Here is a 25456-nt window from a genome sequence, read left to right on the forward strand (position 1 = left end):
CTTAAAGATCCTGTTTTCATTTCCTTTGAATATATACCCATCAGGGAGATTGACGGATCATATGTTAGATCTATTTTTAATTTTGGGGCAGTCCTCCATACCGTTGTCCATTGTGGCTATATCAATTTCCATCGCCACAAATAGTGAATAAGGGTTCCCTTTCTCCACATCCATGCAAACCTTGATCTCTTCTTGATGATAGCCATTCTAACAAGTGTGAATGATATCTCATTGTGGTTTTGATTTCCATTTCCTTGATGATTAGTGATGTTGAACAACTTTTCATGTACCTGTTGGCCATTTGGATGTCTTCTTTGGAAAAAATTTCTATTCAGTTGCTCTGCCCATTTTTTTCATCATTTTGTTTGCTTGTCTGTTTGTTATTGAGCTGTGTGAATTATATATTTTGGATATTAACCCTTTACCAGATATATGGTTTGCAAATATTTTCTCTCATTCTGTAGGTTGCCTTTTCATTTTGCTGATTTTTTTTTCTGTACACAAGCCTTTAAGTTGGATGTAGTCCCACTTGTTGGTTTTTGCTTTTGTGTTTGTATTTGGGGTCGTGTGAAAAAATTATTGCCAAGACCAGTGTCTGAAAGCTGCTTCCTTATGTTTTCTTCCAGGCAATTTATAATATCAGATCTTACATTTAAGTCTTTAATCCATTTTGAGGTAACTTTTTTGTGAGTGGTATAAGATGGAGGAGTGATTTCATTTTTCTGGATGTAGTTATCCAGTTTTTCAATACCGGTTATTGAAGAAACTATCCTTTTTCCATTGAATGTTCTTGGCTCCATTGTTCAATATTAGTTGAGTATATGTAGGGGTTTATTTCTGGACTCTGGACATTTTTGTTCTTTTTCCTCACCCCACAAGCCTATGAACATTTAACATCACAGATAAATATTTACTGATGTACTGTGACCACAAACCATTGTAATAGCTAAGATTTTTTTTTTCTCCTCTAAGAACTGGTTTTCCTTCTTGAAAACCTATTGCTCTACATGAGGATGTATGTCTTAAACATATCTAGAACATTAAATTCTGGATATACTGCTATGTCCTACTTTCCAGTATTTTACTTGAACTTTAACACATTTGTAAGGAATATTGTTTTATAGCCTCTTACCCTACTCACGATGTGGTTTTCTTTCTTTCTTTTTTTTTTTAATTTTGTTTTGTTTTGGATTTTTGTTTTTGTTTTCTTATAGTTTTAGGTCAAGTAAGAGCTACTGAAGGGTTTTCTTCAGAAGAGTAACCAGATTTTTTAAAGAGAAAGACCTCTTTTGCTGGATTGCAGAAAATAAATGTAGAGAAATGAGACTAATGGCATAGGTTTTTATTTAATTAACATATAATGTATTATTTGCTTCAGGGGTACAGGTCTGTGAATCATCAGGCTTACACATTTCACACCACTCAGCATAGCACATACCCTTCCCAATATCCATAACCCAGCCACCCTATCCCTACTCCCTCAACCTTCTAGTAACCTTCAGTTTGTTTTGTGAGATTAAGAGTCTCTTATGGTTTGTTTCCCTCCCAATCCCATCTTGTTTCATTTTTCCCCTCCCTACCTACCATGACCCCCTAATGTGCCTCTCAAATTCCTCATATCAGAGAGATCATATGATAATTGTCTTTCTCTGATTGACTTATTTTGCTTAGCATGATACCGTCTAGTTCCATCCACGTTGTTGCAAATGGCAAGATTTCGTTTCTCCTTATGGCTGCATAGTATTCCATTGTATATATATATACCACATCTTCTTTATCTATTCATCTGTTGATGGACATCTAGGTTCTTTCCATAGTTTGGTTATTGTGGCTAGTTTTAACGATGCTGTTGTAATAGTGCATACATTAACTAGCATAGTGATAGATTCAAGAAGTATCCTGAAATAAATAGAAATTGGTAATCATATGTTTGCAGAAGTTAAGGAGGAAGGAATAGTATAGGCTGATTCCCAGGCTTTTCACTTTGAGTATAATTTGACTCTTAGCTTCTGGTATATTAATTCAGAAGCAATAGCTCTTTCAGCCAAATTTTGTTTGCATTGCAGAAAATGGCAAGATTACCATTCAAGAATTTTTAACTAAGTTCTGCAATACATTAAGAGTTCCTAAAGACACAGGTGAGTTTTACTTCATATGATTCTACTGCCTATATCTGGAAGGGCAAGCAGTGGTTTTCATGTTAAAACAACATAGGATTAGAGAGAGCATAGATAAGTAAGAAACAGTATGAAGATAAAACAATACAATATTGGGTTATATAATTTTTGTCCAAATTATTTGGCAAAGACTGCTAAGCTTTCCCTAAACTCAGAACTGTAGGTATACCCTAATCATACTAGAAAATTACTGGATTATATAATATTCTCTGAGATTATTTGCTAGGTATACCTTACCTAAATTTATTGGACAATTATAAATGATTGGAAAATAATTTTTAAAACTTTGACAAACCTAGCAAAGGGGATTTTATGCTTACCTTCTTTGTTTTTAATGTATCCTCAGCCACTTTCTTGACAACACAATTTTAGGACAAGTTTATGTTTATTACAGTGTGACTTACGTATAGTAAAACCACCTATTTTAGGTGTACAGTTCTTTGAATTCTTGATAACAGTGTCATGTAACCGTTACTAAATAGCACATAGAATATATCACCATAGACATTCCTTTGTGTCCTTGCCTAGTCCATCCCCTCTCTGAACCTTCATCCCTGGTAACCACAGATGTATTCTTTGACACTAAAGTTTTGTCTTTTCTAGAATGTCACATAAATGAAATCATAACATATGAACCTCATTTGAGTCTGGCTCCTTTCACATAGCATATGATACTTTATGTTCATCAACATTTTGCATGTGGTTTGTTTCATTTTATTGGTGAATATTATTCCATTGTATGAATGTACAGTTTATCCATTTAGCAATTGATAGACTATTGAATTATTTCTGGGTTTTGGTGATTATGAATGAAGCTTCTATAAACATTTATATACAGGTTTTTTGTGGGTACATATATTTTCATTTTTTTTAGCTGAATACCAAGAGGTAGGATTGCTGGGATATATGGTAAGTGTGTATTTAAATTGATAGAAACTGCCAAATATGAATTTATGATAGATAACATTCATTTATGATAAGAACTCTCAACAAAGTGGGTATAGAGAGAACATACATCAACATAATGAAGGCCACAACTAACATCATACTCAATGGTAAAAAACAAAGCTTTTCTTATAAGATCAGGAACAAAATAAGGTTGCCCATTCTTGCCCCTGTTTTGTTTTGTTTAGTGAAGTGCATTTGACATGCAAAATTGTATGTTTCAAGCGTACATCATAGTGATTCAGCAATTCTGTGTATACTCAGTTCTCCCCATGATAAGTGTAGTTACCATCTGTCACCACAAAATGGTATTACAGTATTAATGACTGTATTCCCCATGCTGTAATTTTTCTCACCACTTTTATTCAGCTTTTATTCACATTATTAGAAGTCCTACTGAGGACAGTTACATAAGAAAAAGAAATAAAAGGCATCCAAATTGTAAAAAAAAGAAGTAAAACTTTTCTATTTGCAGATAACATATTATATACAGAAAACCCTAAAGGCCCTATCAAAAAAACTTAGAACTAATAAGTTTTGTAAAGTTGTAGAATATGAAATCAATATAGAAAAACCAGTTGCATTTCTATTCACTAATAAGCTATCAGAAAAATATTAAGAAAACTACCCCATTGGGTGCCTGGGTGGCTTAGTGGGTTAAGCCGCTGCCTTCGGCTCAGGTCATGATCTCAGGGTCCTGGGATCGAGGCCTGCGTCGGGCTCTCTGCTCAGCAGGGAGCCTGCTTCCCTCTCTCTCTCTCTGCCTGCCTCTCTGTCTACTTGTGATTTCTCTCTGTCAAATAAATAAATAAAATCTTAAAAAAAAAAAGAAAAAGAAAACTATCCCATTATAATTACATCAAAAAGAATAAAATATTTAACAAAGGAGGTGAAAGACCTATATACTGAAAACTATAAGACACTGACAAAAGAAATCGAAGATGATATAAACAAATGGAAAGATATTTCATGCTCAGGGATTGGAAAGTCAAATATTGTTAAAATGACCATACTACCCAAAGAAACCTGCACTCTTAGTGTAATCCCTATCAAAATTCCAACGGCATTTTTCACAGACCTAGAACACATAATCCTAAACTTGTGTGGAACCACAGAAGACCCTAAAGTTCCAAAACAATCTTGAGAAAGAACAAAGCTAGAGCCATCCTGCTTTCTGATTTCAAAATTTATTACAAAGCTATAGTAATAAAAACTGTATGTTATTGGCATAAAAACAGACATGTAGATCAATGAAACAGAATAGAGAGTGCAGATATAAGCCCTTGCACATTTGGTCAATTTGTTCATGACAAAGCAGCCAAGAATAAACAATGTGAAAAGACAGACTCTTTGGTAACTGGTGCTGGGAATACTGGGCAGCTGTATGCAAAAGAATGAAACTGGACTGCTATCTTAGACTGTGCACAAAAATTAGGTCAAAATGGACTAAAGACTTGCACATAAGACCTGAAACCACAAAACTCCTAGAATAAAACATAGGCAGTAAGCTTTTTGACATTGGTCTTTGAAAACATTTTAAAAACCCCAAATTTTGACTATTCATACAATACCATAGGTAAAGTCAAAGAACAGATAACAAAATGGGAGAAGCTATTTGCAATGTATATCACAGATGAAATATAGAAAAATGGCCGAAAGTCATGGATATAGAAATAATAAAAAATTTATAAAATGGCCCAAGATCATATTGAGATGTTTGATTTTACTCATAATAAGAAATATGCAAACTAGGGGCACCTGGGTGGCTCAGAGGGTTAAAGCCTCTGCCTTCAGCTCAGGTCATGATCTCAGGGTCCTGGGATCGAGCCCCGCATTGGGCTCTCTGCTTGGCAGGGAGCCTGCTTCCCCCCCCCCCTCTCTGCCTGTTCCTCTGCCTACTTGTCATCTCTATCTGTCAAATAAATAAATAAAATCTTAAAAAATAAAAATACACAAACTAAAATGGAGATTCAATTTCTCACCCATTAGACTGACAGAAATTGAAAACCTTGACAACATATTCTGTTTGTTTGTAGAGAAAAAGGCATTTATCTGTAGCTCATGAGCATGTAAAATACTACTGTTCTTTTGGAGGCAATTTGGTAATGTCTAACAAAACTGCATATGCATTTACCTTTTGACTCAGCAAATTTTCCCTGAAGATATCCTGCACCAATGTGAAAATATAGATGCATAAAGTTATTCATTACAGACTTACTTGAAATTGCAAAATAATGGAAAATACTTAAAAGTGTAAACCTTGGAGATTAGTTAAATAAACTATAGCTTCTATACTGTACAACTATAAAAAAGAATTTAAAAAAAGAATTTCATAACAGTACTTTTTAATACCACTGCTTTTCTGCCTTTCCAATATTTAAAGCTACAGATTTCCCTCTGAGCAATTTCACTGCATCTTACAAAATTTTGTGTTATATTTTGATAATTACTTATTTAAAATACCTTGTGATAGCTTTTTGAAATATGCATTGTTTAGAAATGTACTAATTTCCAAATATGTGGATATTTTCTAGGTATCTTCTTGTTACTGATTTCTAATTTAATATACCTCAGTCAGAGAATTTATTTTGCACAATTTAAGTGCTTTTAAATTAAGATTTGTTTTAAAGACTAGCATGTGGTCTATCTAGGTGAATATTCCATGTACACTTGAAAGAATGTATATTCTATAGTTGTCCGGTAGTGTTCTGTAAATATCCATTAGGTTAGATTGCTTGCTAGTTTGGTTGAATATTCTCATTCTTATTGATGTTTCTTCTACTTGTTCTATTAATTACTAAGTGCAAGGTGTCCATATCTGCAGCTTATTGTGGGTTCATCTATTCCTCCCTTTAATTCTGTAAGTTTTAGCTTACTAGAAGGCTCTTATTAGATGTACACCTTTGGTGTTGCAAAATTTATGTATATGACCATAGGACTTATGTCATGTACTTTGTCTATTGCTGTCTTTTGTCTTATTTTTATTGCTCCTCTGTTCCTTTCCTCCAGTTTCCTTACTTACATTTATATATTTATGTGTACTTATTGTCATGTGTCTTATTTTATTTAAAATAAAGCTTTTAAATGATATTACTGAATTATTTTACAGATAGTTTATTAAATCATCCATAGGCAATATAAGAAAATAATTATTCTTGGTGCACTTAAAAATTTCACAATATAATTATCCATCTCTCTGTTTAGTTCCTTCAGTTTTTGCTTTACATGGTTTTCAGGCTCTATCATTAAGTACATACAAATTTAGAATTATGTCCATCTAGTGGACTGAAATATCATTATGAAATGTCTCTCTTTATCTCTAAAAATTCCTCTTCACATAAGGTCTACTTTGTCATATTTGTATAGCTATACTGCTCTCTCTTGCTTAGTATTTGTCTATTATATCTATTTTTTTTGAGGGGTTTCTTTTTTTCTAAGTTAAATTCAATTAATTAATATATGATATATTATTAGTTTCAGAGGTAGAGGTCAGTGATTCATCAGTCTTAAAGAATACCCAGAGTTCTGTGAGAAAATGCTCAACATCACTAGCCATCAGGGAAATACAAATCAAAACCACAATAAGATACCACCTTACACCACTTAGAATGACAAAAATTAACAAAACAGGAAATAGCAAATATTGGCAAGGATGTGGAGAAGGGGAACCCTCTTACACTGTTGGTGGGAATGCAAGTTGGTACAGCCACTAAGGAAAATGTATGGAGGTTCCTCAAGATGTTAAGAATAGAGCTACCCTACCACCTACCAATTGCACTAGTATGTATTTACCCCAAAAGATACAGGTGTAGTGAAAAGAAGGGGCATGTGCACCCCCAATGTTCATAGCAGTGGTGTCCACGACAGCCAAACTGTGGAAGTAGCTGAGATGCCCTTCAACAGATGAACGGATAAAGAAGATGTGTCCATATACACAATGGAATATTACTCAACCATCAGAAACAATGAACACCCACCATTTGCATCGATATGATGGAACTGGAGGGAATTATGTTAAGTGGAATAAATATAGCAGAGAAAGACAATTATCATATGGTTTCACTCTTAAGTGAAACATAAACAATAACATGGAGGACCACAGGGGATGGGAGGGAAATCCAAAGGGGGAAAAATCAGAGAGGGAGATGAACCATGAGAGACTTTGGACCCCGAGAAACAATCTGGGGGTTTCAGAGGGAGGGGGGTAGGGGGAGAGGGTAATAGGGTGATGGGTATTGAGGAGGGCATGTGCTGTGATGAGCACTGGGTGTTATACTAACTAATGGATCATAGAACACTACATCAAAACCTAATTATGTGCTATACAGTGGCTAACTGAACATTAAAAAAAAAAAGAATACCCATTGCTCATTACATGACGTGCACTCCTTAATGTCCATCTCCCAGTCACCCCATCCCCCTACCCGCCTCTCCTCCAACAAATCTCAGTTTGTTTCCTATGATTAAGAGTCTCTTATGGTTTGTCTCCCTCTCTGATTTTATCTTGTTTTATTTTTCCCTCCCTTCCCCTACACTCTGGTTTTATTTCTTAAATTCTATATATGACTATTGTCACCTATTTTAAATTATTTTAGGAACAGAGAGGTACATAGATAAATACAAATACTGCCTTTTAAGTATAATTTTATATATTAGAATAATTTTTTCCCCACTTATCTTTAAAATGTAAGGGAGATACATGAAAATTCCTCTCTAATTGGAGGTGATTATTTCTTCCCAGGAGATAAAAGCCAATTTTACAACATCAACATTCACAAAAATGAACTTACAGCTATTCCTGACCTTAAGCAAAATTTAAATCCCATTGGAATCTATCTAACAGATGATAAAATAAAGGAGGCGTTGGATAATACTAATCCTAATGGTGAGTAATTATTTCAATTTAAAATAACAAAGTTTTAGTATTTCAGAAGTTTCACTGTATATGCCCAAGAAGATATATCCCTTTTACATCTTTAAAAAGAAAAATTGAAAATATATTTTCTTTTCTTTCAATTGATGGGTTTGTATTGAAGGAAATGATTTTCAGAGTATATCTCCTATAACTTTATTTTAGTTCTAATCTGCATATTATGTACATCACAATAGGATTGCCAGTCCTCCCATTTTTATTTTTATAGTTCTGGTTTATAACATCAAATGGTCTTCTCTACAAGAAAATCTAAATTCTTTCTCTTTTTCTTTTTTAAAAAAAGATGAAGTGGTGAACTTTAAGGATTTTATCAGAACACTGACCAAAACTGATGAATTTATCGAGTGCCAAAGTAAGTATGGAATTTGAAATGAATATGAAAAGAAACTTCATTTTTGGGGGTTGGTGTATATATAGTTATGTGTGTGTATAAATTATGTATATTTTTATATATACTTTACCAAGTTCCTTTTTTTCTTTTTCTTGTTTAAACAGAGTTGATGTGTATATTTTTTAAACTCTAGGTTTTTAAACATATGAACACATAATTTTCATACCATAATATCCTTTTTTTTTTCTTTAAGATTTTATTTATTTATTTGACACAGAGAGAGGAAGAGAGGGAACACCAGCAAGGGGGAGCGGGGAGGGGGAGAAGCAGGCTTCCTGCGGAGTAGGGAGCCCAATGCAGGACTGGATCCCAGGACTCTGGGATCATGACCTGAGCCGAAGGCAGATGCTTAATGACTGAGCCACCAAGACGCCCCTATACTATTCTTGAATTACCTTTTTTAAAAGATATATTTACTTGAGAGAAAGGGGGGAGCAGAGGAAGTGAATCTTTCAAGCAGACTCCCTGCTGAGTGAGGAGTCCCACCCCTGGCTCTGTCCCACATCCCTAAGATCATTACTTGGGCCAAAAAAACAAGAATTGGATACTTAACCCAACTGAGCCACCCATGCACCACTTGAATTACTTTTTTCTCTTTTTTCTTTATTATTGCTGACAGGTTTATCCATTTTCTTATCAAAGTAATTGGATTTTGTTTTTTTAATTACCTCTAGTGACTTTTGCTCTCTTCTGTTCTTATTTATTTATTTCCCCATTTTATTATTATTTTTTTATACTTACTCTATAGTTCTTTGTCAAAAACTTAAGCTAAATGCTTAACTTTTTTCAGTCCTTTTTGAAATTTCAATACAGTTCTATCATGGAGACACTGAAATAGCCTTGGACCACAGACATTGAGATTGAGAATTATGGTCCTCAGGCTGGGGTTTTAAAATGAGTATTGAAATCAGTGGATTCTCTCTAAATTGATCTGCACTTTGAATGCATTTCCATCACTATCTCAGGATCATTTTGGAAGGAAACTTGACAAAATAATGATGTAATTTTTTTGAAGATTATAGGTCTATGAATAGCTAAGACCCTTTTGAAAAAATAATAATGAAGAACTTGCTTTATCAGATATTAGTACATATTACAATGCTATTTTATTTTTAAAATTTTTTTCTTTATTATGTTCAGTTAGCCACTGTATAATACTTCATTAGTTTTTGATGTAGTTTTCAGTGATTCATTAGTTCTGTATAACACTATTTCAATATAGTGTTACAAATAGACCAATGCATCATAATACAGACCAGCAGAGACTCCTGTTAATGGGAACTTGGAATGTAATTGAGATGACATCGTCAGTCAGGGGTTAAAGATATTTAGTATATGATCTGAGAAAATTGGCTTACTATGTGGGAGAAAACAGAGTAGAATCCTGCTTCATACCATATAAAAAAATAACCTTCAAGAATCAAATGGATATGAAAATGGATCTCAAAGGTAAAACTATACAACTGATGGAAGAAAATGTAAGGAAAAATATTGTGCCTTATGTTGGTGGATCCCTACTTAAAAATACTACTCCCCCAAAGTGCAACCATAGGGTGAAAAAGGATGTAATTACATCAAAATTAAGGATTTCTGTGAAATGAAGAACTCTATATAACAGACTGGAAAGAGATAATTACAAGATAATTAACAAAAGATTAGTATCTCAAATATGAGGAAATTCTGCAAATCAGCAGTAGGAAGAAAAAAAAAATCAATTGGAAAAATAAGCAAAGATCTAAGGAGTCAGTACAGGAGGTGAAGCCCAAATAGGTAAATATATATATCAAGAGATTTGGAAATACTCACGAATTGCTGGTGAGTAGGTAAAATGGTACAGCATTCTGGATTGCAATCTAGCAGTACTTGTAAAGTATGCATATTTCTTATGGCCCAATAATTCTTTTTTTTTTTTTTAAGATTTTATTTATGTATTTGAGAGAGAGAGACATAGTGAGAGAGGGAACAAAAACAGGGGGAGAGGGAGAAGCAGGCTTCCTGCTGAGCAAGGAGCCCAATGCGGGGCTTGATCCCAGGACTTTGTATCATGACCTGAACCGAAGGAAGACGTAAGGCCTGAGCCATCCAGGTGCCCCTCAATAATTCTGTTTTTAGGTAAATAACCCAGAGAAGTTTCTTGTTAGAGACATGTTCAAGGGTGTTTCCTGCAACACTATGGGAGGATAAAAATGAAAGCAACGTAGACATCCATCATCAGGGAAATGGTTGAGTAAAATATGGTCCATACATATTACACATCATAACAATAACTAGATTTGCATTTGCACCAGAGAGAGATCTCAGTAATAATATGGTTCCATGAAGAAAGGAAAAAATAGAATAAATGAATAACACACAATGCTTTATGTAAATTAGATTTCTACTAATGCCCATAAGACAACACTTTATTTGTATTTTTTTCAGGTGAACACATAATTCTAAATAGAAAGATAAGAGATTGATTGAAAGAAATTGAGAAAGAGATTGAGATTGAAGTGACAATAATAAACTTAAGAAAGAAATTATATAGTACTTCGCATCCTGAAAACTTAGAATACACATTCTTTTCAAATGCCTAAGGAACAGTCACAAAAATAGATGATGTATTTAAGTCACAAAGAAGAATTTCAATGAATTCTAAAAATCAGAAATCGTTCAGTACACATAATCTGACCATGATGTGGTAACATTAAAATTACTTTTAATTTGGAAGTTAAAAGAATTTGCAATGTTACTTTTAATTTGGAAATTAAAAAAATTTGGAATGAGAATATGGAAAAATGTTGCTTTTAAGACTAAAACGGCGTGCCTGGGTAGCTCAGTCATTAAGCATCTGTTTTCTGCTCCAGTGGTGATCCCGGGGTCCTGGGATCGAGCCCTGCATTGATTGGGCATCTTGCTCAGCAGGAAGCCTGCTTCTCCCTCTCCCACTCCCTCTGCTTGTGTTCCCTCTCTCTCTGTCAAATAAATAAATAAAATCTTTGAAAAAAAAAGACAAAAAACAAATGGTCTTCTTTTTTTTTTTTTTAAGATTTTATGTATTTATTTGACAGAGATCACAAGTAGGCAGAGAGGCAGACAGAGAGAGAGGGGGAAGCAGGCTCCCCACCAAGCAGAGAACCTGATGTGGGGCTTGATCCTAGGACCCTGAGATCATGACCTGAGCCGAAGGCAGAGGCTTAACCCACTGAGCCACCCACGTGCCCCAAAATGAATGGTCTCCTAAGTAATTCTTTGGTTGAAGAATAAGTGAAACCTGAAAGTAAGAATTTTTAGAAATGATGACAATGAAAGCACTTCATATCAAAACATGTAAAGTGTGTTTGATTAAACATACCAAAATAATCTTACAGGATATTTTATTGTATTAAATGCTTTTATTAGAAAACGAGAAAGACAAACCATGAGAGACTCTGGACTTCAGGAAACAAACTGAGGGTTAAGGAGGAGAAGGGGTCGGGGGCTAGGGTAACTGCGTGATGGGTATTAAGGAGGGCAAGGGTTGCGATGAGCACTGGGTGTTATATCAACTATTGAATTGGTGAACACTCCTTCAAAAATGAATGATGTCCTGTATGCTGGCTAACTGAATTTAATAATAGAAAAACATTAAAAAATATATTTTTTTAAATGTTCAACTCATGAAGCTTACAAGAAACAAACAACAAAATAGCAAAAACAATCTCCCCAAAAAGTACTAGTCAGGAGCTAACGAAGGTAGAAGTTAGTGAAACAGAACACACACACACACACACACACACACACACACACACAAAAGAAATTATCCATATAACCAAAACTTTGTTCTTTCAAAAGATTGACAGAGAGTGCTTTAGGAAGTACGATGAAGGGAAAAAAATAGGGAGGACATAAAAAAGAAGACCGTCATAACTTGGATACAAATGAGATTAAAATATATAAATGAGTAATACTTAAAACGGATTAATAAATCACCAAGTTGTTGGCATCTCATCAACAACACTGTCATTATCTCCAAACATTTGGATGAAGACAGAAAGGGATGCTTTCCCCCACTTCTCCAATAATGGTGCGGTTTTCTTTGGGGTCATTTTGATATTTTGTTGTTTTTATTGAGTTTCACGAGTTGAACTAATAAAATATTTCAGCATTTCCTGAATGCTTTTTTGTTTTTTTTTTGTTATTGTTTTTAATATTTTATTTATTTGAGAGAGAGAGCAAGCATGCAAGAGTTCACAGACAAGGGGGTACAGCAGAGGAAGAGAAACAGGCTCCCCTCTGAGCAAGGAGCCAGAGGAGGAGCAGCGTTTCTTCTTTTCTTCTTTTTTTTTTTTTTAATTTATTTTCAGCGTAACAATATTCATTGTTTTTGCACCACACCCAGTGCTCTATGCAATCGTGCCCTCTTCAATACCCACCACCTGGTTCCCCCAACCTCCCACCCCCTGTTTCTTATTTTCTAATGCACGCATTTAAACCTATAAATTTTTGGAGCTCTCAGTTTGGAGAATATTTCAGAGAAGCAAAACCCTCAAGACTGTTTTCAAGAAAATGAATACATTTCACCCAAATCAAGTTGTGATATGCTTATCTGGATAGACTGGCCAACTAATATCTTTATGTTTTGTCACTTCTCTATATAGAAATAGAAGATGCATCCAACATTGTTAATAGTGTCTTCAATGGGAAAGTTGAACTTAAAGACCTTTTATCTGCCTTGGAGAACCTGGAGAAACCTTTAAGTGAAGAAAAACCTGAGGTGTCATTGAACTCTGCAACAGATGGTGAGCACTTGAGTTACCTCATAGGTTTCCTGTTTAGAATACACACGTTAATCTTTTTTTAAGAATAATAATGCTGTATATTTAGGAAGGTTGTTATAGAACTGATGTGTAAATCTTGGTCACTGTGAACTGTTAGAACCCTTTTGGAAAGCATGTGGATAGTCTTTATTTGGAGAAGATGAATAGAAGCCAAGTATTCTTGTTATCTATGTTTCAAAACCATTTACTCCTTTATTAGATTATGATGGTCACAATAATAAATACGATAGAGCCCTGCTCTTCCATTTCTCCAACTCTGGATTCCAGAGATAGGATAATTCTTAAAAACAGAGCTCCTCTAATAAATGTGATATTTACTGTGGCATTTTTCATAAATGCTGTTCACCAGACTGAGGAAATTGCCTTCTATTCCTTGTTTGCTAAAGGATTGAATTTATATTTGTTTATTTGGTTTATCATGAATTTCCCAAACAATTTTTATGCATCTATTTAGATAGATCATAGGGGTTTTTCTTATAATCTGTGAGTGTGGAGAATTATGTTAATTTTTAAAATATCAAATGAAACCTAAAATTTGGAAAAACCCATTTTGTTCATGATATATTGTTCTTTTTATGTAAGTATTTTCCATTCATTTAATTTCACTTTTCCTGTATTCTTATTCTTCTAAAGAAAAAAAGATAAATTTGGAACCATGTGAGGGAGACTAAAATTTGAAAAAAAGAAACAGAACTTCTAGAAATTAAAAAAGTAATAATTAAAATTAATTAATGGACAATAATGTCAGCAGATTAAACATAGGTGAAGAAATATGAACTGCAAAATAATTTGAAGAAATTATACAAAATGCAGCATAGAAAGAATATAAGAAAGAGGCTAAGAGGAAGGCAGAATGAAAAGGCTACTTATTGCAGGAATGAGTTTGAAATATATATGTATATCAGATTACAATGTTACATACTTTACACTTACATTATAATTAATATAATGTTGTTTGTCAATTATATTTCAGTAAAGCTAGAAAAAGAAAAAATGAATAGACATGATATATATCCATTCAGGAGAGAAGAGACAGAATGGTTGCAGAGAAAATATTTGGAGAACTATAGCAGAGAATTTTCCAGAACGAGAAAGACCTAAACCTACCAATTAAAGAAGTCCAGTGAATCCCACATAGGATGAAAGGAAATCCATACACACATAGGTTTATCACGATGAAACTGCAGCCTATCAGAAGGAAAGAAAATCTTAAAGTAGCTAGAGAGAAAAGCCGAATTATCTATAAAAGGAATTTTTTCTTATTCTTGATATTTTCTCTGGGTATTGAAATCTAGAGAAACATTTTTGTAAGTTGAGGATAAACCCCCCAATTTGGGAGAAATCTAGGCTTTGTCAGACCTTTGAAAATACAAACTTAAGTTTGTCCAATGTTTTGATTTGTCTTCGGCAAATACTCTGGGTGAAAAACAGTAACCATGTTTCTGGATCACAGTCTTCAATCAGTTGTTAGTGTGGAAATTTCTTACTTTCTTGGCAGCAAATTGATTTATTTAAGGTCATTTTAAGGCAATAACTTTACTTAGAATTTTTAGTCCTTTTTAGTAGAAGGGTAGATCCAGTTATCTAGTCTAATTCATTACTGGCACCCTCTCCAATTCTAAGGTTGCACCATAATGTGGGAGATAAAGGAAGAGCTTTTAAAACTCTCTTACATCCCTGAAACAATACATACATTGTATGTTAATAAAGTAAATAAATAAAAAGGTAAAAAGCAAAACAAAAACAAAAAACCTCCCTTGCATTGTTTCTACTGACATCTAGTGGATGGAGCCTGTGGTACTCCTGCATCTATGGGAGGGGGTTTGGGATCCGGTGCTTCCAAAGGGCAGTTCTCATTCTTTCCCATCCGTCTTCTAGTCTCTCTCCCCCTCGGCCCTCCCAATCCCTCCCTCTCTTTCTTTCTTTCTTTCTTTCTGCTTCTTTGACTCAGGAGAAATTCTTCCTCGCTATTAAGGCATTTGGTATATTTTCTTCAACGATCCTGGGTTTCTATACAAGCAGTCTCTTATAGAAACTTTTAATCTACAAAAATCACAAGAGTGAGGAAATACTTAAGGCCAAACTAACTGCTTAGAACAGGAAAGAAGCGGGGAGCCTGGGTGGCTTAGTTGGTTAAGCATCTGCCTTCATTTGGCTCAGGTCATGATCCCAAGGTCCTGGGATGGAGTCCCTCATTGGGCTCCCTGCTCAGCCGAGAGCCTGCTTCTCCCTCCCCCGGCTCTGCCTGCTGCTCTCCCGGTTTGTTCTCTCTCTCTTTCTGACGAGTAAATAAAGAAAATCTTAAAACAAACAAACAAACCAACAGGAAAGATGGGTCAATTCATCCACCACTTCAAGAGATACAGTGCAATAGTTCCAATATTTGCTCTTTAAACAAATTACAGTAGGCTTCCAGAGAAGGCTAACTTTTTTTTTTTTAAGATTTTATTTATTTATTTGACACAGAGAGATCACAAGTAGGCAGAGAGGCAGGCAGAGAGAGAGGAAGGGAAGCAGTCTCCCCACTGAGCAGAGAGCCCAATGCGGGACTCGATCCCAGGACCCTGAGATCATGACCTGAGCCGAAGGCAGCGGCTTAACCCACTGAGCCACCCAGGCGCCCCAAGAAGGCTAACTTTTGAAGCAGACCAGAATCAGTTGACTCAAATGTCTGCAGTAGCCAGGGACATAATGAAAATTAATAAAATGAATTAGGTATAAGATGAAAGGAAGGGATGTGGACTGTAGGGTAACTTGAGGGCACATATCCCATATTAAGATAATTAAATTCAAATGAAAAGAAAACCCCAACACTCCCTAAGACAATGAAAAGGATTGTATCTCAGTTATATTCAGTCTGTGAGCCTGTGATCCCTGAAGCAGGATTCTGTAGGAGTGGGAAAAAAAAAAAAATCTTTTCCTTCTACCCTTCTAGGTTCTCTAGAACTCTTCTGGAGTTCTGTAACAAAAGATTAACAAGAGAAAAGCATATATATTTAATTTAAACTTATGTGAAAGAGGAGTATACATAAGGAAGTGAAGACCCAAAGAAGTGGTTAAACCCTAATGTTTTAATGTTATGTTTGATATAGGATAGAAAGTGGTGGAAAATGTGATAGGGCAAAATTACATGAGCTAAGGGTGGTAAACTGGGAGAAATTTAACAAGGCCTGTTCTTTCAGTTTCCTCTGGGTGTCCCTCCAACCCTCAGTCTTTAGAGATAAGGATGCTCCGTTCCTCTGGGTATAGCAAGAGCATCTCTCATGTGAGAGTCTTAATGACCTTAATGACCTTCCCATCCCAGGGAGGATGGGAAAGTCTGAATCCTAACTGCACCTTCCATTTCTCAGATTTCTTCAGCTTAAAATATTCAATATGTTGAGGTGCTGTGTTTTGCGGGTAATGTATCCTGAACCCTGTCCTCCAAAGAGTAAGAGATATTTATGTGTGATGTTATGGATAATTCAGAGGAAATTGAAATTCAGCTATTAGGTTTTTGTAAGAGTTTTTACTACTTGGAAAGATTAATAATTTTATATATTTTCTTTTATGCATAGTTTTTCCTTGTTCGGTTCAGGGTTAAATAGGGAGTAGTGACAGTAAAAACAAGTCGAATTTCTTTTTTCTCACCAAACAGAACTTTTTTCCAAAGGAATTATTTTTTTAAATTCTTTCTCTTCCTTGGCTGTCTTTGTTGTATAAATCATCTCTGCAGGGAGGTGCCCTATGTATTCTCTCATATTCTTTATAGGTGTGTATATATTTTTGAACTATATAACCTGTGTGTAATTTTTTTAAGCCATGGTTCACAATACTGGGTTGTGAAATAAATTTACTAAGTCCTGAATAGCATTTTAAAATGAAATGAAATAATGTGGAATTTATTAGACAATATCAGTATGCAGCACAAAAGTATTGTTTTATAAAACGTTTGTGTGTGTATGTGTGTGTGTGTGTGTGTGTGTGTGCGTGCATGCATGTGCACATGCTCGCAGTCTAAATGTATTTCTTACCATTTATTATAGTCATAGAATTTAGGAAACTGAACGAAATTATATTAAAGCAATATCAGATCCTTGCCTTAATGAGGTTGAAATCTATTTAAACCCTATTTTATTTATTAACTTTGCAGAAAATAACAAGATCGTAAAAGATATTATTGATGTTTTCACTAATTCATCTAAACCATCAACACCATTCAACAGTAAGTAGAGTAAAATAATGAAAATTAAAAATAAACTTCTAAGATCTTTCTATGGTATTCTCCTTTTTCTAAAGTATAGTTTGTTTTGCCCTGTGCTTTTAATTCCTTAAGTTTGCTTTGCTTTACTGAGATGTTATAATCTGCTTTCTTATTCTTTATCATAGTCAGTCTATACTTTGACCATAAAGAATTATTTAGATTACATTCCTAGAATTAATGCTTCCTTAAAGCAAACAGTTTGTCTCAGTATATGCTTCAGTGTAAGGTATCCCATGAATCTAGTACAATTTTCTCTCACCTCTAATAATTTCCACATGCTTCTTTATCTCACCTATAATGAAACATTGTAAAAGAAAGTAAAGGAAAAAAAACATCTAGCACATCTAAAACTAGCAGGTAGGTAAGAGAGGTTCTCTAATCCTAGGATAGGATGTTACTTCGTGTTTTTAAGGGCATAGCAGATTTATATTTTCATTTTTCTTTCTCCAACTACCTGTGTTCTATTTCTGCTAGCTGTTCTCATTCTAAGAGCTAGTACCTAGCTGTACTTGAAATGCTTTACAGTCTGTGAAGGACTGGAGCACGTAGTAATTATTATCTTTGAGGGGAAATAATAAATAAAAGCAAATTTTTACAAAAGTTTTGCAGAAGTTCAATTTTTAGCTGGTTAGGGGTGTATTAAATTTTGCTTATTGTTTAAGTGACTTCTGAAACCAAAGCCCATTGATATGTTTTGAAAACCCTTTTGCTCTGAATTCCTTTTGTAAACATCTACTCTCTGTAAGTCAGGGTGTTAAGTCTAAGAAAGGACTTTGTCCAAGCCTCCTCCTTTGTTCTCTATTCTTAATGTATTTATAGATTTATTTAAAGAGATTACAACTCTTGATAAGATCAGAAATGATAAGATGCCTGCAAATGAACTGAGCTTCCAACTCTTGAGTGCTGGAATTCCACTGACCAATAAGACATTCCAGGAGATTCTGGGTCAGGCATCTACTGATGGTGAGCCCTTTTTGAAAGAACATTCTATGTTGAACTTAATGAAGTCCTAGTTCTACTGTGAGCTTGGGATATCTGTTTTATGTATGCATAGTTTAGATAAACTAGGTCTTAGAAACATAATGAGAACATAAGCATTCTGAGAATTAATTAAAATTAATACTTTTCTCTTGGAAATGTTATTTATTTTTTTACTTACCTAGTGCATCCACACCCAGTGTGGAGCCCAATGGAGGGCTTGAACTCACCACCGTAAGATTAAAGACAGGAGCTAAGATTAAGAATCAGGTGCTTATGAGTGAAATAAGTCAAGCAGAGAGAGTCAATTATCATATGGTCTCACTTATTTGTGGAGCATAACAAATAGCATGGAGGACAAGGGGTGTTAGAGAGGAGAATGGAGTTCGGAGAAATTGGAAGGGGAGGTGAACCATGAGAGACTATGAACTCCTGAAAAACAATCTGAGGGGTTTGAAGTGGTGGGGGTGGTGGGAGGTTGGGGTACATGGTGGTGGGTATTATGGATGGCACGGATTGCATGGAGCACTGGGTGTGGTGAAAAAATAATGAATACTCTTTTTCTGAAAATAAATAATATATATATATATATATATATATATATATATATATATATATATATAAGAATCAGGTGCTTAACCAACTGAGACACTCAGGCACCCCTTCTCCTGGAAATATTTTGAAGAGGTACCCTCTGTTTATCTGGCATCATATTTGTAAAATGTATACATCAAAATTTAATTAAAACAAATAGTATAATTAGAATTTTTTTCTTGTTTTAAGGGAACAGATTCTTGGTAGAACTATTTTAAATTGGTTAGTTTTTAATCCAGCTAATTTCTGGAAATTAACAAAATCTGCCCATCCCCCCATTTCCTGTCATGGTTATTTTACACTTTGCCATTTTATAATCCTTATACTTTACTTTTTAGAAAATAGTGAAGTAAGTCTCAAACAAATTTTGGACTCTTTGAACACAAATAAGCCAGTTCCTCAATTTGAAGGTGAGTCAATATTTCATTTACACAATATTTCATTTGTCATAGTTTTCTATTGCCTTTTGTCATTATTTAAACAGTGTTTTGAGGTATAAATGTATATTTATAATGTATATATTAAATGTATAAGATGTATATTTTTATAATTAAAGTGCAGTGTTTGGTAAGTTTTGATATGTGCGTACATCTATAAAACTACCATCATGTGGGGCGCCTGGGTGGCTCAGTGGGTTGAGCCGCTGCCTTCGGCTCAGGTCATGATCTCGGGGTCCTGGGATCGAGTCCCGCATCGGGCTCTCTGCTCGGCAGGGAGCCTGCTTCCCTCTCTCTCTCTCTGCCTGCCTCTCCGTCTACTTGTGATTTCTCTCTGTCAAATAAATAAATAAAATCTTTTAAAAAAAAAAAAAAAAACTACCATCATGATCAAGATAATGAACATATCCCTCACCCCCAAAGCTTCCTCATGTTCCTTTGTAATCTTCTCCTGCCATTTTCTATCCTCTCACTCTCTCACTCATCCTCAGGCAACACCTGGTCTGCTTTTTGTCAGTATAGATTCATTTGTATTTATCAGAATTTTATAAAATGGATATGTTCTTTTTTTGCTGGATGTTTTCATTCAGCATAATTATTTTGAGATTCATCCATGTAGCATGTATCAGGAAGTCATGCTTATTTATTGCTGGATAACACTCCATTTTACTGATAGACCACAGTTTGTTTACTTACCTGGTGATGCATATTAGACTATTTCCAGTTTGGATCTATTACAAATAAAACTGCTATGAACAATTATGTACAAGTCATTGTATGAACATATGCTTTCATTTCTTTTGAGCAGTTACCAAAGCTTGGCTGGCTCATATGGTAGGTGTATGTTTAACTTTTTAAGAAACTGCAAACTGGTTTCTAATGTGGCCACACTATTTTACATTTCTGCTAGCAGTGGATGAGAGTTCGAGTTCTTCTAAATCCTTGCCAGTACTTGGTATAGTCAGTCTTTTTAATTTTAATCATTCTAGTAAGTTGATTCACTGTGGATTTAATTTGCATTTCCTTAATGACTAATGATGTGGACATCTTCTCATGTTCTTATTTGCCATCTGTATATCTTCTTTGTGAAGTGTCTGTTTAGATCTTTTGCCCATTTTTAAAGTTGGGCTGTTTGTTTTTGTATTTCTGTATAAATTCTGGGTACATATCCTTTATCAGATATATATTTAGGGAAATATTTTCTCTGAGTCTTAAACTGAGCAAATTTTACTCTGAGTCTCTTCATTTTCTTAAGTGTCTTTGACAAAGTACAGCATCCCTTCCTGATCAAAACTCTTCAAAGTGTAGGGATAGAGGGCACATACCTCAATATCATCAAAGCCATCTATGAAAAACCCACCGCAAATATCATTCTCAATGGAGAAAAACTGAAAGCTTTTCCGCTAAGGTCAGGAACATGGCAGGGATGTCCATTATCACCACTGCTATTCAATATAGTACTAGAGGTCCTAGCCTTAGCAATCAGACAACAAAAGGAAATTAAAGGCATCCAAATCAGCAAAGAAGAAGTCAAATTATCACTCTTTGCAGATGATATGATACTATATGTGGAAAACCCAAAACACTCCACTCCAAAACTGCTAGAACTTATACAGGAATTCAGTAAAGTGTCAGGATATAAAATCAATGCACAGAAATCAGTTGCATTTCTCTACACCAACAGCAAGACAGAAGAAAGAGAAATTAAGGAGTCAATCCCATTTACAATTGCACCCAAAACCATAAGATACCTAGGAATAAACCTAACCAAAGAGGCACAGAATCTATACTCAGAAAACTATAAAGTACTCATGAAAGAGATTGAGGAAGACACAAAGAAATGGAAAAATGTTCCATGCTTCTGGATTGGAAGAATAAATATTGTGAAAATGTCTATGCTACCTAAAGCAATCTACACATTTAATGCAATCCCTATCAAAGTACCATCCATCTTTTTCAAAGAAATGGAACAAATAATGCTAAAATTTATATGGAACCAGAAAAGACCTCAAATAGCCAAAGGGATATTGAAAAAGAAAGCCAACGTTGGTGGCATCACAATTCCGGACTTCAAGCTCTATTACAAAGCTGTCATCATCAAGACAGCATGGTACTGGCACAAAAACAGACACATAGAACAATGGAACAGAATAGAGAGCCCAGAAATAGACCCTCAACTCTACAGTCAACTAATCTTCAACAAAGCAGGAAAGAATGTCCAATGGAAAAAAGACAGCCTCTTCAATAAATGGTGCTGGGAAAATTGGACAGCCACATGCAGAAAAATGAAATTGGACCATTTCCTTACACCACACGAAAATAGACTCAAAATGGATGAAGGACCTCAATTTGAGAAAGGAATCCATCAAAATCCTTGAGGAGAACACAGGCAGCACCTCCTCGACCTCAGCCGCAGCAGCATCTTCCTAGGAACAGCACCAAAGGCAAGGGAAGCAAGGGAAAAAAATGAACTATTGGGATTTCATCAAGATCAAAAGCTTTTGCACAGCAAAGGAAACAGTTAACAAAATCAAAAGACAACTGACAGAATGGGAGAAGATATTTGCAAACGACATATCAGATAAAGGACTAGTGTCCAGAATCTATAAAGAACTTAGCAAACTCAACACCCGAAGAACAAATAATCCAATCAAGAAATGGGCAGAGGACATGAACAGACATTTCTGCAAAGAAGACATCCAGATGGCCAACAGACACATGAAAAAGTGCTCCATATCACTCGGCATCAGGGAAATACAAATCAAAACCACAATGAGATATCACCTCACACCAGTCAGAATAGCTAAAATCAACAAGTCAGGAAATGACAGATGCTGGCGAGGATGCGGAGAAAGGGGAACCCTCCTACACTGTTGGTGGGAATGCAAGCTGGTGCAGCCACTCTGGAAAACAGCATGGAGGTTCCTCAGAATGTTGAAAATAGAACTGCCCTATGACCCAGCAATTGCACTATTGGGTATTTACCCTAAAGATACAAACGTAGTGATCCAAAGGGGCATATGCACCCGAATGTATATAGCAGCAATGTCCACAATAGCCAAACTATGGAAAGAACCTAGATGTCCATCAACAGATGAATGGATCAAGAAGATGTGGTATATATACACAATGGAATACTATGCAGCCATCAAAAGAAATGAAATCTTGCCATTTGCGACAACATGGATGGAACTAGAGCATATCATGCTTAGTGAAATAAGTCAAGCAGAGAAAGACAACTATCATATGATCTCCCTGATATGAGGAAGTGGTGATGCAACATGGAGGCTTAAGTAGGTAGGAGAAGAATCAATGAAACAAGATGGGATTGGGAGGGAGACAAACCATAAGTGACTTAATCTCACAAAACAAACTGAGGGTTGCTGGGGGGAGGGGTTTGGGAGAAGGGGGTGGGATTATGGACATTGGGGAGGGTATGTGCTTTGGTGAGTGCTGTGAAGTGTGTAAACCTGGTGATTCACAGACCTGTACCCCTGGGGATAAAAATATATGTTTATAAAAAATAAAAAATTAAAATAAAAGAGAATTAATTTTAATTTTGATAAAGTCTCATTAATTAGTTCTTTTCTTTTATGGATTGTGCTTTTGGTGTCACAAATATGAAATCTTTGCCTCACGCAAGCTTACAAAGGTTTTAATGTATGTTTTCTTCTAAAAGTTTTTTGGGTTTTGGTTTTGCGTCTTAGGTGTATATCTATTTTCAGTTAATCTTTATATATGGAATGAAGTATGAATCAAAGTTCCTTTTTGTTTTGTTTTGTTTTGCATATGGACATTCATTTGTTTCAGCACAGTTGTTGAAAAGATTATACTTTATATTTTCTATACTGAATTTTCTTTGTACTTTTGTAGAAAATCATGTTTGTTTGTTTGTTTATTTCCTGGATTCTCTGTTCTGTTCCATTGATCTTTGTCAGTCTTTACACAGATAGCACATTGTCTGATTACTATAGCTTTATAATAAATATTGAAAGCACTCAGGTAGTATTGGTCCTTCAACTTTGTTCTACTTTAAAAAAAAAGTTATTTTGGCTATTCTAGATCTTTTCCATTGCCATGTGAATTTTAGAATCAGTTTGTAATTTCTACAGAAAAGTCTGCTGGAATTTATTGGAGACATTAAAGGCCCTCAAGAATTAAGATCTGTTGGAAAGTTTCTTATCCAACAATGTCTTATTAAATAGTACAACTCTTTTCTGCAATTCCTTTGTATCCCTGTACTTTGCCTCCTTTTAAATATTTTCCTACATAAACTAGTGATTATAACCCAAATGGCAACCTTGAGTGTATGATGATTTGTTTAACTCATTGATAAAGCAGATAGAGGCACAGCTAAGGATCCCATTTAGAGGGGAAAACTCCTAGAGATTTAGATAAGACCTGGGAAGAATGTGGACTTCTTCAGCCTGAAAGAACTTCCAACATTTTTGTTTTCTTCATAGGAAAACCCCTACATCTATTACCTGTAATCTTGAAACTCTTCAGTTCATATTTCTTCTATAGATTTTGTGGCATTTGATTCTTGTACCTTTTAAGTTAAAAAGTAAAGGCCATTTCCACCTTCAGGCACAGTATATTCCTGAAAACCTAATATTCCCATACTTCTGGGGGGAATTCTAATCCTAGAATAAAAGTTATGAGGAATAAGCAAAAAATGAAAAGAGCAGAAAAATATGTAAGTAAAAGGAAATTCAGGACTAATGTTTTTTATACTCTGAAATTTGGGCTGTTATCATATACATAGAAATAAGCCCCAAATTCCCTCTCACTGGTATAAAATTAAACATTTCCCTAGGAGATGCTATTTTAACTTAAAAATGGCCTATTTTAACTTGAAAAAAACCTGTTAGTTTTATTCAGTTAAATTTAAAAAGCCCTCAGTCATCTTAATATTTTTTTATATTAAGACAAAAATAACATCTCAGTGAAATATGCTTGGAATAAAGGAATATTTGGCTTATTAATTTTGGAATCATAGAGATAATATTAATTGAGATGTATGACTTACAGAATCCGCATATGTTTTCAGATTTATCTACTGCCCTCCAGACTGTCAACTTGATGGACTCCAACAAAATTCAAATTAATAACTTGCAAGATGCTTTTGATGACCTCAATGTTTCTGTAAAGCCTGAAGAACACCAGATGTTAGAGAAAACGCTTGATGTTGATGGTACATATAATAACTATAAGTTGGCTTTCCAAATAAAGTGACAATAAATTTTCCATTCCCCTTCCCTGTCCTCCATTATTCACTCCCCAACAATTTTCTTTTTTTATTATCCTAATGGAAAAAACACTCTAATAGAGCAGGTCTATTGAAATCATGCATTTATCTTGATGGAAAAGGCTTTGAATAAGATTAATAAGATTTTTAAAGCCCCATCAAGTATCCTGTGTTGATTCCATCAGAGTGTAATTTGTGTGTGTATTTTTAGCATCTACTATGTAAATCAGGGAACATGAAGTGATTCTCTGTGAAGGTTGTGCTGACATAAAACTGTTTTTAGCCAGGAATAGACTAAGGGAAGACTTTCTGCCCTCAGCTTGAGATATTTGAGATTGATTGAATGTGAATCTTAAGAGCTTTCAGAGAAAACAATATATAATTTTCAAATTTTGCCAATTATTATGGGTGTTTTAAAATTAATTTAAAATCAATTCCTAAAAGTACTTTTGTTTTACAATATTAAATGGGTTTTACAATATTAAATCAATTCCTAAAAGTACTTTTGTTTTACAATATTAAATGGGTTTCATCAATCATATTGACTGGGGCTACTGCACAACATCTGTTGTCAACAGCACGCTTTGACGTTAGGCAGTGCATGGCCTATCCAAAGACCTGATCACAAGTACCTGTTATATGTAAGGTGTCATGTAATATGTAATATGTAATGTAATCAAATAAATATAAAGTATTCATATTTAGGAAACT

General features: G+C 34.7%; 1 protein-coding gene across 1 annotated transcript in view; it reads left to right on the forward strand.

Annotated features, from left to right (window-relative positions):
* The window catches only part of EFCAB13 (EF-hand calcium binding domain 13), a 129784-nt gene extending 105038 nt beyond the window's left edge, over positions 1 to 24746 (forward strand). Inside the window, exons 25-32 of the mRNA XM_082706479.1 lie at positions 2067 to 2138; positions 7864 to 8007; positions 8339 to 8407; positions 13066 to 13206; positions 17378 to 17449; positions 18308 to 18451; positions 19399 to 19470; positions 24548 to 24746. Coding sequence (XP_082562605.1) covers positions 2067 to 2138; positions 7864 to 8007; positions 8339 to 8407; positions 13066 to 13206; positions 17378 to 17449; positions 18308 to 18451; positions 19399 to 19470; positions 24548 to 24732 — 899 coding nt within the window. The 3' untranslated portion in view covers positions 24733 to 24746. The remainder of the gene's footprint in view (positions 1 to 2066; positions 2139 to 7863; positions 8008 to 8338; positions 8408 to 13065; positions 13207 to 17377; positions 17450 to 18307; positions 18452 to 19398; positions 19471 to 24547) is intronic.
* The last annotated feature ends 710 nt before the right edge of the window (positions 24747 to 25456 follow it).

This window comes from Mustela nivalis (genome assembly GCF_964662115.1).
Source record: "Mustela nivalis genome assembly, chromosome: 17".
NCBI lineage: Eukaryota > Metazoa > Chordata > Mammalia > Carnivora > Mustelidae > Mustela > Mustela nivalis.